General features: G+C 39.1%; 1 protein-coding gene across 1 annotated transcript in view; it reads left to right on the forward strand.

Annotated features, from left to right (window-relative positions):
- The window catches only part of LOC126190631 (transitional endoplasmic reticulum ATPase TER94), a 63,482-nt gene extending 48,343 nt beyond the window's left edge, over positions 1–15,139 (forward strand). Inside the window, exons 13-14 of the mRNA XM_049931049.1 lie at positions 1,825–1,979; positions 13,904–15,139. Of these exons, the coding sequence (XP_049787006.1) occupies positions 1,825–1,979; positions 13,904–13,997 (249 nt within the window). The 3' untranslated portion in view covers positions 13,998–15,139. The remainder of the gene's footprint in view (positions 1–1,824; positions 1,980–13,903) is intronic.
- Positions 15,140–15,927: the final 788 nt, after the last annotated feature.

Below are 15,927 nucleotides of genomic sequence, written 5' to 3' on the forward strand. Positions count from 1 at the left end.
CTGTGTTTGGTGCAATTCGAATTAATACTTTTGTAATACGAAATTATGCAGCGTATATGTTGCTGCAAATCAAAGGTCTTTCCAAAACTTCTCTCCTTTTTTTTAATTAAAAGTCTCTCCAAAACTTCTCTGCTCCGTCTTTTTTTTTCCGCGAAGTTCTACGCGATTATATAAAACGTTAACCATTCAATGGATTGATAAGTTTTACAGTTCCGAGGGAAAATCTACGGAAAACCTACTGTCACTTAGCACAGAGAAAGTGTATTTTCGCCCGGGAAAGAGCATATTTTTTAAATGGGATATCCGGGAGAAATCCGGGAATAATCCGGGAATTTTTTTTCCTTGTCCCCGTATACACCCTGTTTTAGGATTACTTCTCAACGAGAAATAACTTTAACTCTTCCCCAAAAGCCATTTCCTTGTCGAACATATTTGCATGTTGGCAGTGCATTAAAATGAATGACACAAAAGTGGCCCTGTTGTTTTTGAGTAAGAGTTGTTCCTGTTTGTTCCACATCATAGCCTGCTGGTTGTTGAAGTACCCATGAGGTGGTTATGGTTACATGCAGCATCCTGAATGTGACAAATCTCTCAATGTGTCAAGTGAAAAGCAAATAATGATGCAAGTGCAGGAGTGTTCTCAATCCCCTCCTTTATTTCTGTAATGAATTAGGTTTGATTTTTTTTTTTTTTCTGCTTAAGTTCTGGAATAGTGTCATAGCACATCTGTTTTTCTGATTTTATTTTTAAGGAAGTTCTTGGATCAAAAAGCTTGGAGAGAGAATAATCTATTAACAGGATCCTGAATTCCATTGGTTTCATCAAAGTACTCAGTGTGTGTATTGAAATAACTGTTACAAAGGACAGGTTACTGAATTGAAAGATAAACCTCAACATTTGAAACTTGTAAAATTATGTTCTTGATGATCATTTCCGCCTTCTTTAGCTGCAACTTAGTTTCCACCTTCCAACTCACATTTGTGTAACCAAGTTCTGAAAATTCGTTCCTCCCTACCCACCACCCCCGAAAGGTGATCTAGTTCCAAACTATTATTCAAAAATTTCATCATTTTAAAAAATTTGATAATTGATTTCTGTGAACCACACTGCATGAATTGTACTGTTTATATGATTTAACAAACTTCGTCAGAGACACTTCAACCTGGGTGTGAAACAAATGCTTTGAATAAAAATTTGCTGTTTTCCCAACCTTTGAACATTGTAATTACTACAGACTGTCAATAAGCACATGTCACTTGTTCTTAGGGTTCAATGTTAAAATGTAACCCACACTTCTAGTACCTCGTTCACTGCCAGTGTGTTAAACAGTCTCCATTGTTTATGGATACTCTTGTGAAAGTGATGGTATTCTAATTCTAATGTGATTGCTTCACCCAAAAAATTCTTTAGAAAGGTAGTTTAAAATGTTTGAGAGGAAAAGAATTATTCCTGCCAGAGAAATTCAGAAATTAATCAAAAATTGCGTATGTGAGTATATTTTATATTGGACTGATTCAGTAGTCTTGCACTAAAGTTTATTTAGTACATTTGTTGTGTAATTGTATTAACTTTGAAATTGCTCTGTATCTTATTCTTTAAATGTCTTATGTTTTACTTGTTAAATAGAATGTTACATATATAATTGACTTGTGGTATTTACAACTTTAAATAGAAATATATTAGCAAGAAGATGCAGGCTGAACTGAAATGAAGAGAGCAAAACAATCTGTACATAATTGTATACATAACTGAGCAATTTATTGCCAAAGCTATCCAGTCATTTCTCATATTACGTTCATGTTATGCAAATGTTTGTTACTGCAGATGGATGAAGAAGATCCAGTTCCTGAAATTACACGTGCTCATTTTGAAGAAGCCATGAGATTTGCAAGAAGATCTGTATCGGACAATGATATCCGCAAGTATGAAATGTTTGCACAGACCTTGCAACAGTCCAGAGGATTTGGAACGAATTTCAGGTACGTAAAATATTTCCTGAGCTGCTCATACTTGTGTAACAATATACACAATCATTAGTACTTTGGATCTACGTGGGATAATTAAAGTTCTGGAGAAAACGATAAACTAACCAAAATATTTGTAAGCAAGTGAAATTTGAAATTTGTCTGTGTGTCTCCTGAAATCTTCTTTGTTATTGGAACTTAGGAAGACTGAACTTACTGTCTGTCCAAATTTTGCATTGTTTGCAAAAGTTGTTCGATCTCTAGCAAAATCTTATCATTGGTAAAAGGATACTAAATTTGTGTGTAGTTTCTCCTTCCATCAAGGGGAAATTCATAAAGATGAACATTTTCTAGTGAAAATAGTATTAGTGAATTTACATCTGTTTAGTTCAAATCTCTGTCCATCTGTCCAGACTTAGCTTTCTAGGGTTTTCATAAATCATTTAAGACAATTATTGTCAAATGGTTCCTTTCGAAAAGGACCGGTAGGCTGTGTTACATACATATTAATAACAGAGGACAAAAAGATCCTAATCAACAGGGAGCAGAGACGGACAGTTGTTTCATTTCTCATTGATGACAATCTGTCTCAAACCTGACAGGAATTTCTGCTGTCAGTGCATGCAGGTCCTTGTCCTCAAATTCCAAATGAACATTGTAAAGGACACTGCGTACTGTGAATATTTCAGTCGGGTACCTTGCAATAGGCCATTGCTCTCAGCACCACATAAAGCTACACACCTTCAGTAGACCAAAATTTACAGAAACTGGACAGCTGCTCTCTGGAGATGATGATTTGTGATTTTTGCCATTTTCCAAATGATACAAGGCATGCACTGATGTCCCAGTGTGGTGTTAACCCATAGTGCAGTGTCATTCATGCTGAAGGTGGGTCAGTGATGTTCAGAGGTGTTTTTTGTGTGGTGTCTTTGGGCTCTGCAGTGAGGTTACCATGAACGTAACTGGGATATTTGTGTGAATATTCTCAGTGACAGGGTTGCCCTTTCTCTACATCTTCATGGTGGGTATGCTGTGGACATTCTGATACTTGTAGACAATATCTGTGTTCACAGGTATGCACAAATGCTCATTTTATGAACATACTGGTACCTTGTCGCAACCGGACAGGCTCACTTAATCGCCCATCTTAATCCCATAGAAAGTGACTATTTGAAACAGCTGATGAAACATATCAGTCAACATGGCTGCAACTTCTAGATCTTTGTAATGGAATCATCAATGAGTGGCTTCAGCTGGGTAGACATACAGTATAACCCCCCTTTCACATTCCTGGAATTAACGTTTTCCCACAATTTACGACATTTTTTATCGCTCCCATCAAATTTCTCATGTCCACAATCTTAACTCGTACCTAAATTTGCGGTAACATATTTATAATTTTCCTGCAGTTTATGCTTTATGAAAAAATGTTCATGGAGAAAAAACTTGACGTAAAATGACGTTGGCATGAAGTCGGCCGTCAAGTGGTGCTTACAAACATTACGTGGTTAAGTTTCTTTACACCAGGGTGCTCCGCTGCTCTGACTTGGAGTGGAGAATGTGTAAAAGTTGGAGCAATTCGTGCAGTATCTCTTGCCGCTGCCAAGCTCCACTTGGCGTAGTGGCTGAGAGTAACTAGCTCACCGTTTACGTGGTGCTCCCAAAATCGGATTTCAGAGTTCCCAATACCACTTCTGGGTGGTAAAGATTCATTGGAATAAATATATCCTGACCAATCGCAACCATTTCCAAACCCTCTCTACTCCACATATGCAAATTCGTAACTGTGGTGATCATTGCTACACCTTTATTGAATCATATTTAGCGTGTTTAGTTGATTAGCCACTTGTAGCACAAGTTTACACCTGTCTGGTTTAAACACAGCACCAAATTGTGTACTTTTTCATGCAGGACAAAACGTGTTTCGAGAAATTATTCTTGTTGTCAGATGCAGTATTTACATACGTATTTTTTGTGATGTTACTTAAACAATGTACGTGATTTTTGTGTGTGTGTGTGTGTGTGTGTTTGTGTGTGTGTGTGTGTGTGTGTGTGTGTGTGTGTGTGTGTGTGTGAGAGAGAGAGAGATTTATCTGCATAACTGAGGAGGCACAGTACGTGATAACCTCAAAAAGACGAATACAGTGCAAGAGACGCAGAACAACATACATGCAAATGCCACAAAAATACTTAACGTAAATATTTCCATTTAACAAGGAGGAAAAATTCTCGAACCACATTGTGCTTAGTGTGAAAAAATACATACCTCGTGCAGTGTTTCATTATTTAATGAATAAATGGCAGCTGCCAGCTTGCCAAAAACATCGATTATGACTTGCGAAATTTAGTCAGACATTTCTATTTCCCAGACAGTTATCAGCTCCCGTTACATCAGCAGTTTTCATTAGATAATAAACTTTTATCCGATAATAAAGTCCTTTACAAGTATTTTGATGCCTATTGTGCACTTACAGTGCAAAAATGCAAGGGGGGAATCCTATACAAAACTTCTACGGCTTAAAACGTTATTTACCACATTTTACATTTCCCCCATTTTACACAATTTTTTTTAAGTACCTTGAAAATTGTAAAAGTGAGGTTTCACTCTACCTGAAGAAAGTTATGGAATTTCTTCTGTATCAAATTGAGTCTTATAGGCAGAGTTACAAAATACTAGTGTGATGTATCCTGGGTAAGAATTTTTGGTCCAGTGTGATCATGTAGAAGAGTACATGAGCTTTCTGCTGCCTTTTCCACTTTTTGCTTGTGGTCAACAGTGTAAGAAATACACTGTTGGTACTAGAGCTGCAAACTCACCATACATGCCAAGACATATGTGCGTCTTGTGTCTGGGACACATCAGTTCTGAGCAACAGTATCGTGTGCCAGGCAGCCATTGTTGCGACAAGATGAGTTTGGTCAGAGTGAGTTGGCACCATGGTACACCAGATTTCGGTGTGCTGGTAATCACAAGGCCCAGCAGCCTCACCAGGCAAAACAAGTCAGTTCAGTGCAGAAAGGTGCACTCCAGTAGCTTTCCCTCCACTTACCACGCAATGGGAAGAAAGTAAATGTAATAGAAATGTCAAGAAATACTTCTATCAACACCTAGCTGGCACCCGAGTTGGTGGTGAGCCTTTTTGAGTAAAAAGATTGTTCGTTGTTGAACATATTTAAGAAAAATTCTGGGAAGTAGCGCTCATTAGCAAAATACTCAATGACTGAGTTCCTATTATAACAGCGGTACCTGCTCAGTTGCAGATATTGCTCTCCTGCAAGAAGCTCGGTGACATCTGTCACCGTCACCAACCAAACAGCCCCAACATGATCAAGGATATATTTTTCATTGAGATTTCACATATGCAGATGAAAAACAAAATGGTTCGTTTGCTATGTCTAGTGGGAGCAAAAGAATAAAAGTGGGCACTGCAGCCTTCACTTAGGCTTTCAAAGGGATGGATTATCTGAAAAGATCAAAGTAATGGTCTACTTTGTGATTTAAAGCCTCACTTTCCACCACCCAAGCAGTGTTTCAAATGTTTTTTGGCACATCAGCACACAACACCAGTACCTCTATATGTGGCGGACCTTGTTCCTGTTCTGAGTTGAAGAAAGAATATGTATGCCTCCATCCAATTCAAATGACCACAAACTTCGCAAACATGGTTACTAATCCTCCATCTATGATAAAGGAGAAGTCATCTGCTTTTTCCTCAATGTAAGACCCAGATGGACGTGCGTGTGAGGTGGTCGAGGACTCCCAGTACCTCTGTTCCCACTACGCCAACATGTAGAAAGTCTTGCTCATCTGGCATCCATGCCCAGCAGAGGGTTACCTTCCTCTGAACCTTCTCAACAGATCAATGTTGCCTCTTGGCTCGACATGGGCTCATTGGAGGCAAGAGTTACAGGCTGCAGGATAGCTTCTTGATACACGACCAGATAGTCCCCAACCAGAGTTAAAACTGTGCAAGAACATATACCTCTAACCTTAGTAATTGCCATGCCTGTTTCAAAAATAAGGGTTGCTCTGCAATGGCATTAGCTAGTGTATGCTAATATATGGCTGTTTGGGTGTGGCATCTGTGGGTTTTATTCAGTGTAATGCTGCTCTCTGTCCAGACAGAGTGCTGACATATCAGAAGATATCCGACTTGATCCATCAGCTACCGTTCCCTATTTCTTGGGCGATTTCAAAATGCACAGTGCATTGTGGTGGTGTTAGAACAACTAACATAGGTACTCTGACGAAACAAGTAATCACAAAAACTCATTTTAGAGTGGCACTTGAAAAGTATACAGCCATCAATCCCTCGATTGTAGTCCCAGCTTTCTCCCATAATTCCAGTGGACGGTACATGACTGCTCTCAGAGAGCAGTGATTCCCCGATTGTCATGACCCACCCACAGTTACCCAACTGAGCACTCCCGACGATGGAGCCAATTAGCATTCTTTCAACACATGAGAGACAACTACTTCAATACTAAAAGCAGCAGTATTGGCAAGTCCCCTTTCTTCAGCGACATATTGTCAGAAACCAGGCTCGTTTTGGACATAGGAAATCACTAAGACAATTAAAGATAGCCTGTGGATGCTCCAACAATATAAACTTTGCCTCTTTAGTGGAAAACCTCATTGCCTGTAAAAGGCTCTCAACCTGCCCACACTACTTTACAAAACACCAGAAGAACGAACATAGGGAAATGTGTTGCTACTGTAGGAACCCATACCTCTCGTTCACAATTATTGGCCAAGTTTCATTTTATCTGTTGTCACTGACTAGTAATCAGTATTTCTGGGGTATCCTCGAATTTAGCAATATTGATTCTGAATGTACTATTACCACAGAAAGCTTTGTGGTGTACATTGCTCAAGCATCTGCATCCAATGACTACTACTCAGCTTTCTATCTAGGGTAGAAGATAAGAACCTGTCTTTCACTGCTCAATGTCTGGAACCATATAATGTTACTTTCAGTGAATGGGAGCTCCTCAGTGCTTTGGTCCTTGGTTACAATGGGGTGTTTTATCCTGGTGGAATCTGTGGATTACTGACACCACATACTTGGGACTTCAGTCATATCTGATGTATGGGTGTGTTCCCATCCTAGTGGAGGAAAAGTACGATTGTCCCAGTTTTGAAACTGTGTTTGTGAAATGGATGGCCATAGACCCAGCAACCTCATTAATGTTCTGTGTAAGTTGCTCGACTGTGTGGTGCACTGATAGTTATGTGTGACTCTTGAGATTAGGGGTTCTTTGTACAACATTCAGTGTAGATTTAGAGGGGCCAACTGACTTAAAAAGTTGACTGGAGTCTGCTGTAAGGACAGCCTTTGCATGTTGCCAACACCTCACTTACTGTTTTCTTGACTTAAGGAAGTACTGTGAAATTATGTGGCTTTACCTCACTGTGTGAGTGGAATTTATAAGTCCCCTCCCCTCCAGATTATTTTTTGAGTTTTCTATCTCTCTGCGTGGTTAAAGCCAGTGTTGTAATGATCTTTAGCACTCTCCATATACAGGAGAATGGAGACCCACTGAGTCCATACTGAGTGTGGCCCTTTTTCTGATTGTAATTAATGGCTTGTAGAGGCTGTGGGGCCTATGGTCTCACTGTCCCAATATGTAGACAACTTTTGTATTTACTACAATTCTTCATCCATGGATGTTGTTGAAAGCCAGCTGCAAAGTGCCATCAGGAAAGCACAGTCCTGGGCTGTCATCGGTTTCAGTTTTCCACTACAAAGATGTGGTATGCACTTCCGTTTACACACAACTGTGCATCTACTATTTACACACACCTGTTCATCTACATCCTGAATTTCACCTTTGTAATGGATGGCTCATTTTGGTAAGAGTCTGATTATTTTTCTTTTTTACTTTCATTTGATGCTTAGTTGACATGGTTACCACATATTTGCCATATTAAAAAGAATTACCAGTTGAAACTGAATGCATTCTGCTTCCTCAGTCATTTCTCCAGTAATGCAGAAAACATCTGACCCTCTCTTAGAAGCACTTGTCCTATCCAAGTTTACCTTCTGCAAGCCAATCTCTGTGATGATAATATTTGAATATGTCGAGTTGAATCACATCTTGTACAAAAGAATCCAGTAGTCTTTGTTTAGTGTTGTGTACGAAATGTGTGTGATTTAGTTGCCATTGTTTTGTGTGTGGTGTTCCGAGTGTGTTTATCATGTGTGATGAAATGCCAAATAAGAGCTGGATCCAGTATTTGGAATTCAAGCCCAAGAAGAAAAAAATGCCAGACAAGGAATTGTAAGTGAGCTGACAGTTTGTTGTGACAGTTTGGCAATGGCAAACAGTTCGGGCACAGCATTGAGTGCTCTGTTTGGAGGAAGACATCTCCAACACATGAAGTGTCAGTTGTCAAGTAATTTAATCAGACGATACACTCTGGTTGTAGTTAATTTTTCAGCAGAATTAGTTGCTATTAGGCCTTCATTATACTTGCACTTGCATTCCTGAACAGTTTCAAATCTGGAATGATACTCTAAGCAGCCAGTTTGAAGCCGATGCTCTCCACAGAATTAGATTTTGACCATACACACTCCTTGTTTCTCGTCCCCATGATAATGGGATTTTAATTGGATACCTTTCGACATAGGTCATGTAGCGATTCTTGGGTATGATCTTGTAGACCAGTAAGTAAAGGAAGCTATGTTGATGGAAACTCAGAAGATAAGTATACCAGGTTCCTACTTACGGTCAACCCTACAGTTTCAGCTTCTGGAGGCTTGGAACAAGGAATGGCTCACTGTGGCCAATATGAACCACCTACATACAGTCAGCCGCAATTACTGTGCAGTATCATACGTGAGCATGACTAAGTACCAAACTTTCTATTTGCAACTGCAGAGTGTGCTGTCCACTTGTTAGAAGCCGAGCGGTTCTAGGTGCTTCAGTCTGGAACCGCGCGACCGCTACGGTCGCAGGTTCGCATCCTGCCTCGGGCATGGAGGTGTGTGATGTCCTTAGGTTAGTTAGGTTTAAGTAGTTCTAAGTTCTAGGGGACTGATGACCTCAAATGTTAAGTCCCATAGTGCTCAGAGCCATTTGAACTTGTTAAAAATGCAGCACACCATGCCACAAATTACTTCAACAGCTGCTTTAGTATGAATGTCATTTGGATACTCCCTTCTAGTACAAGTGTCTCTGAACTACACCAAGGGTGAATTGAGTCCCCAGCATGTACTGTACATTTGCAAACCCTCTGCCCTAAACCTCTGCTAACCTATTTCCCACTGCCTCTTGCCCTGAACAGATTGTCTACTGCCGTATCACAACTCTCTTCCTTCTCAGATTTTAATTCTTCTTATTCTTTTACATCTGTCATTGGCCGGCAGACACGTTGCCATTGTTCTCATCCCCCCCCCCCTTTTTTTTCCCTTCTTTTTTTTTGCCCCCCCTTGTGGTGTATCTGATTGCATAACGTGTCCTGGGTGCCTCCAGCTGCTTTGTGGATGGGGCAGTTCTCCTTCCTTTACCATTTACCCCTCTCTCATGTCTACCTCTCCTGTCTCTTTGTTTTCCTGATTCTTAGAAACAATAGAATCCATTGGGATTTTTTTTGTCCTTCCTCTCTGGGGGCTAGTTCTGTATTCACACACAAAGGATCAAGGGATAAGTTATCTCATAGTTTTGTCTGTTTCACTCAGTCTGTCCCTTCCTTCCTACTTCCCCCACACCTCTCTCTCTCTCTCTCTCTCTCTCTCTCTCTCTCTCTCTCCACACACACACACACCTCCCTCTTGTCTTAAATCTCTCTTTGCAACATGTGCTTCACACTATCTTGCTTCCCCATCCTTTGTGAATGTGTAAACTCCTGACAGATGATCTGGAGCTCGAAAGCCAGTTAGTACTGTCTTACATTACATGTCTGTATGCCATGTATCAGTCTGCTAAAGCTGAGGGATTGCTTTTCCTATATATTACATATTATTCCATCCAGGAATTTCCATTATTGTCCTACTTACAATAAAGGTGTCCAGGACTGCATGGTGATCTTCCCTTAGCCTTCCTCTAAGGGAATCTAATATCCTTTGCCATCTATGTATCAACCATACATGTTTGGTATGGTCGTATCTTCAGGTGAAAGGAATGCTCTGCTGTCATCAGGATAGCTCTGTTAGTGGCCTACATCCTTTTGGTGTCCCAACTTCACTTATTTGTGGTAAACACTGAAGCAGAGAGTGGTTCGTATATTTTTATTTGAAGTTCATCACCATGGTATTTTCAATCGTTCAGTGCTTTTACCCCCCCCCCCCCCCCCCTGCTCTCCCTACCCCAGTATGTTACCTTTTTCACCTACTGTGGCTGAAACATCAAGCCTGTTTTCTATACTGACTGCTAGTCCGGTGTAGAAACTGACCACCCTTCGCAGTCTAGACTCGAGAGGAGATGGACTCAGATTGCTTCAGACTAGCATACCTCTTCTACCTTGTAACATTTCATTACCTTTAGAGGTTTTTTCCTTATCTCTGTTTTTTTCCTATTTCTCTGTCTCAGATGATGCCACAAAGATAAATTTGGCAGTCCATCATTTATCTTCTCCTGAAAATATGTAAGTCTTTGATTATTAAATGGACAAAAAGGATCATGATTCAAATGTTAAGTCCCTTTCAACCCACCCCAAAATTCTTGTGTGTGTTCTGTCTCTGATGAACTCATTGAGGGGACATTAAATGTGCCATATATTTTGTTTCTGCATTCACAGTTATACAAGTAATATAGGCTGTACACAGCTTGTGCAATTGTAAGAAAAGTCGTACTTAGGTCTAAATAAGACTTTCATTACATATTCAAAAGATGGTATATAACTTAAGCTACTTGTATTAAACTATAATCTTTCCTTTAGTTTAATTAACATAACTTTTCATCACTATTCTCCCATGCCTTAAACAAAACAAGACTTTGACACATTTTAATAGCAGAGATTGTGGAATGCAGCATATAACACACTCTTCAGTCGTTAGTGCCAATTCAGCTTCAGTATGTTACTACATTGGTGTCAGAACATATACATGTGTTGTCATTGTATGTGAAAACGTGAAAAACTAAACAAGAAAAAGCATTTTATTAGCAGATGATGTAAATCCTCTCACGGGTGTACATTTTATTGCAAACACATGGGAACAGGCACTAGAATGAAGAGATTTTTACACTTACAAGGTGTACAACTTGGCTTCCGCCATTTGCTGATAGGTGGCAACAACGGTAAGTAGCAGTCAAAAGAAACAGATCACAGATGTCGGGCAGTTAGTTGGACATCGGTCAACATAACCTCATCAAAACATTAGTCTATTTGTGTCTGCATCATAAAGTTGTTCTAGGTTGAAAATGTCAGTTTATGACCCTAATTCTCGTCATTTACGGGAGGTGTTACTGTTTTGTTTCAATATGAAGAAAACAGCAGCTGCGTCTCATCAAATGCTCACAAGTGCGTATGGTAAAGACGCTATTAGTAAAGAAACGTGTCGTGAGTGGTTTCAGTGCTTCAGGAACGGTGATTTTAACGTCATAGACCAGCATAGTGGTGGAAGAGAGAATGTTTTCGAAGATGCAGAATAGCAGAGATTGCTGAGTGAAGACTTGCATCAAACTCAAGAAGAATTGGCACGATTAATGGGAGCTACACAGCAAGCCATTTCAAAATATCTCAAGGCTATGGGCATGATTCAGAAAGAAGGAACTTAGTCCCATGTGAGCTGAAACCAAGACACATTGAACAGTGTTTGTGTGTTTGTGATCAGTAGCTTCAGAGGCAAAAACAGAAGGGATTTCTGCATCACATTGTGACCGCGGATGAAAAATGGGTTCTTCACGATAACCCTAAACGCAAAAAATCATGGGGATATCCCAGTCATGCTTCCACGTCGACGGCCAAACCGAATATTCACGGCTCAGAGATCATGCTCTGCATTTGGTGTGACCAGCTCGGTGTAAAGTACTATGAGGTGTTAAAACCAAGTGAAACAATCACAGGTGTTCATTACCAGACACAATTAATGCATTTGAGCAGAGCATTAAAAGACAAATGGCTGCAATACAGTGAGAGGCATGATAGTGATTTTCCAGCACGACAATGCTCAACCCCACAATCCAAAAGAGGTCAAAACGTATTTGGAAACATTAAAATGGGAAGCCCTACCCCACCCGCCGTATTCTCCAGACATTGCTCCTTCTATCACCTGTTTAGATCAATGGCGCATGGCCTGGCTGGCCAACACTTCCGATCTCATGAAGAAATCACAAATTGGATCGATTTGTGGATCGCTTTAAAAGATGAACAATTTTTTCGGCGCGGAATTCGTACACTGCCCAAAAGAGGGGAGAAAGTAGTGGCCAGTGATGGAAAATACTTTGAATGATACATGTGTGACCAATTTGTTTCATTAAAGCCTCAAATGTTGGGGGGGAAAAACGGCAGAAGCAAAGTTGTACACCTTGTATAAATATTGCTAATTTGTCCTCAACCTGTTTTATGATGTATTTTTAATATTAAAAAATTGCCGTCATCGTAAAGGGTACAAAAAAGATACTGAAAAGTATCAGTACAAAAGGATGGCAATGAGTTATGTACCACACAAAAGCTTCAAACACTGTCAACCATAAGTGAAATAAATGTATTTGTGTTTTTAGGAACAAAACTGTTTGTTGAACGCAAGGAAAAAAGGATTGGATGAAATCTGGAATATGAGACTGATTTCTTGCACAGACCTCACCATACATATTGAGTAGTTCAGGCATTAGACTGTCATGCTGGCTATCCTTATTTAGGTTTCCTGTGGCTGTGTTCTGTCCTTTAGGTCTATGTTGAAGTGAGATGTCACAATGCTTAACAAGATCAGAGAGAGAGAATGGCTGGCCAGTGGGGAATGTCATGGTATTTATGAGGCTGTAATAGTGGTCAGGAGGGCAATGAAAGGCTGCATAGGTGGTGTGGGGGAAGATATCAGTAGAGAGAATCTTTAGTGCTTCACTAGAGAAATTCATAGCTTTGGCAGAGCAAAGTATTGAGGATGACAGCCAGGTGGAATGTTTGAAATAGTGTGACAACTTGAAGTTCTGGCTGCTAATTCAAGAAGTTAGCAAAAGTATTGACACATTTGTGGCTGGGTGGCGAGGGATGCTTCTGAATTTGAATTTTTTGTAAATGGGAGCAGTAGTAGTCTAGGGTGCAGAGAAGGGAATGTTTGGTATTGAAGGGGGGGGGGGGGGTAGCTGTAATAGCTTAATTTAATGTTAAAGGTTTAGTGTTGCTGTCTGGGATTATATTGCAGTTGAAATACTATTATTATTTTTCCACCAAGCTCCAGCTCATCCTTATTGCTGCCCTCTTAAGCTCCTTTCTCCATAGTTATTCGAATTGAACACGCACCAGAGATAAGAACTTATTTGCGTGTTTGTGTGTTTAGTTGTAGGTATTATTAATATATGCATGGTAGGTAATCGGCAGAGAAAGATAAAATTACCAATGGGACGTGAAGTATGCTACTGCCAGACAATCTGTGTTGGAGTTAGTTTTTGCATTACATTGGGTTTGTGGCAGTATTAGTGTTCAGTTCTAAATAGGTGTTTTCCTTTGTTTGGTTATTAACAATAGCCAATAGTGTCTTTATGTGGTGTTACCTATTAAGTTGTTACCTGTTATAACTAGGTTTTGTGTGTCTGTCAAATCTTTTTGAAAACGTGCTACTGTCATATGAGTAACAAGCATGTTAAATAGGAAGCACTTTAATTGTATTGTTGCGTAATTTTTATGTGGAATTGCAGTGGTCGGGCCATTTACAGGGGAGAGGGTTTTACACAAGATGTTTGAAGTGTTGGGCTGACTTAGTGATTTGGTAAATGAAATGATTCTAAAGATAGAGATACCTCTGTGAACTGTTTTGAAAAGCCATTTCGTTTTTCAGATTCCCGAGTTCTAACCCAGGTAATCCATCACAAGGAGGGAATAGTGGAAGCCAGCCAGGAACTTTCCAAGAAGATGGTGATGATGACCTGTAACAGTTAAATGAAGACTGAATAAAAGCAATGAAGTTCAGTTATAATTGTGAAGAAAAATCGATACACAATGTCTGATTGTTCAGTAATAAGGCCAGTTTTCACAGCATACTGTGAAAAACGTGTGATATCTGGAAATGTTTGCATTTGTGTACATTGCTTGAGATCATTGTGGTTGCTTCCATAAACTCATGGTTTTAAAACTGTGTGTATGTGTAAGAGATTCTGTGTATGGAAATGCGAATTGTGCCTAATGTGAATGATAAAATTAAATGCAGAACAACAATAGGTTTCACATTTATTCTTGCAGCATTCTCTGAACTTGGTTTGACACTATCAAACATCTTATATTGCATTAGTGGTTAATGAAGAAGCAGATGTTAATGTAATGCACTATTTTCGAAATTCATGCAAAATATTGATACTACTGATTTTGCTTTGTGGCTGTAATTGTCCTTTTGTAAACTAGTATTTTGAATGTCAAGTGTTTTTCATCATGACAGTACAATGACTGGTGGTTGTTGTAAATATGTGATGGAAACACTAAAATAATTTATTATTTCTGTGATTTTTCCCAGTTTTCGTATTTTAAAATTAATTGCATACTTTTAATTAAGAGTATCCTGTAAGTTTGGAGAATGAATAAACAATGTCACTGTGGTATAGAACTTAGCCAACTGGAACCATTAGCCTTTGTGTTTTCAGTACTTTTTTTTACTTTTCTAGCAGGGTATTGTCTGTCTGTAGACTGGAACTTTTTAAGTAATTCAGAATAAAGTGTTAAATTCATGAAATCAGTTTTAGTTAAAAACTTGTCGTATTGTTCTTTAATAGGCTATGTTTACTTTCCCTCTCTGATGAAATTACTTGTATTTGATATAATTTCTTGCTTTTAATATTTTTCTTCATTAAATTTGTCCTTTTCCCAGCCTTGGTTAAGTGAGAACACATGCATTGTGATTGCTAGGAACATTATCAGCTTTTGTACTCCCCTTTGCCATTTATTTGATGTCATTCTTGACACTGTGGCTGTGTTTATAAAATACTGCAAGCGTTTTTCATCTTAAATTATTTGTTTTAGTTCCGTACTTTCTGGCAAGTGTTAGAGAAACATGTGGTGGATGAAATAAAGTGTGTTTGTGAAACAGGCTTCCAGTTACTCAGTATACTGCACGTTTCTTTTGCCAATTTTGTAATTATTTGTGTTCATGCCATGTATCGTGATCTTGTTTTAATTTGTGAACAGTCATTTGATCTTTGAAATGCTGTTGTGAAGAGTCAAAGTAAGTTAACTATGAAAAAATCACTTTGCATCAAATACTTGTTCATTTTTTGAATGCTATTTGTGGTATACTGGGATTTCATTCGAATGACAATTTTTTGTGGTAATATTTGTTGAAGAAATGAATTGCATTGACAGTTAACAGAAGCGGTGGTGAAAATTCTCTTTTGATGTTACTGTGTTGGGAACAAAGTGGTACTATCGTAAAATGCTAGTAGCCACAAAAGATTCCTGATGTTATAAAACACTCATAAATAGTGCTGATATACATGTTGTTACCATCACCACCACCTCCAGCACCCCAACCCTCCCACCCTACCCTTGATTTTTATTCCTCCACTGGAAAGACGACACTACATCCACTTTGAAGATGCTGAGACAAAATCAGTTATAATTCGAAAAAATCTTTCGGCTGTACCTGCAACATCAAAAAAAGATGTTTCCCAGTTACGCTGTTATGTGAAAGCAGATACTGATGATTCAAGGCAGATTTAAAAAACCATAGTTTGGTATATGTGGAAGCTCTATTGGATGGTATTATGGAGATTAATTTGAAGTTAAAAACCAAAATTTATGTAGGCTGTTGTTTACAAAGTGTTCTACAATTAAATAAAACAAGTAGCACTTGATTCCCAGCAAATTCATGCCAGT

Source organism: Schistocerca cancellata, chromosome 6 (assembly GCF_023864275.1).
Source record: "Schistocerca cancellata isolate TAMUIC-IGC-003103 chromosome 6, iqSchCanc2.1, whole genome shotgun sequence".
NCBI classification, from domain to species: domain Eukaryota; kingdom Metazoa; phylum Arthropoda; class Insecta; order Orthoptera; family Acrididae; genus Schistocerca; species Schistocerca cancellata.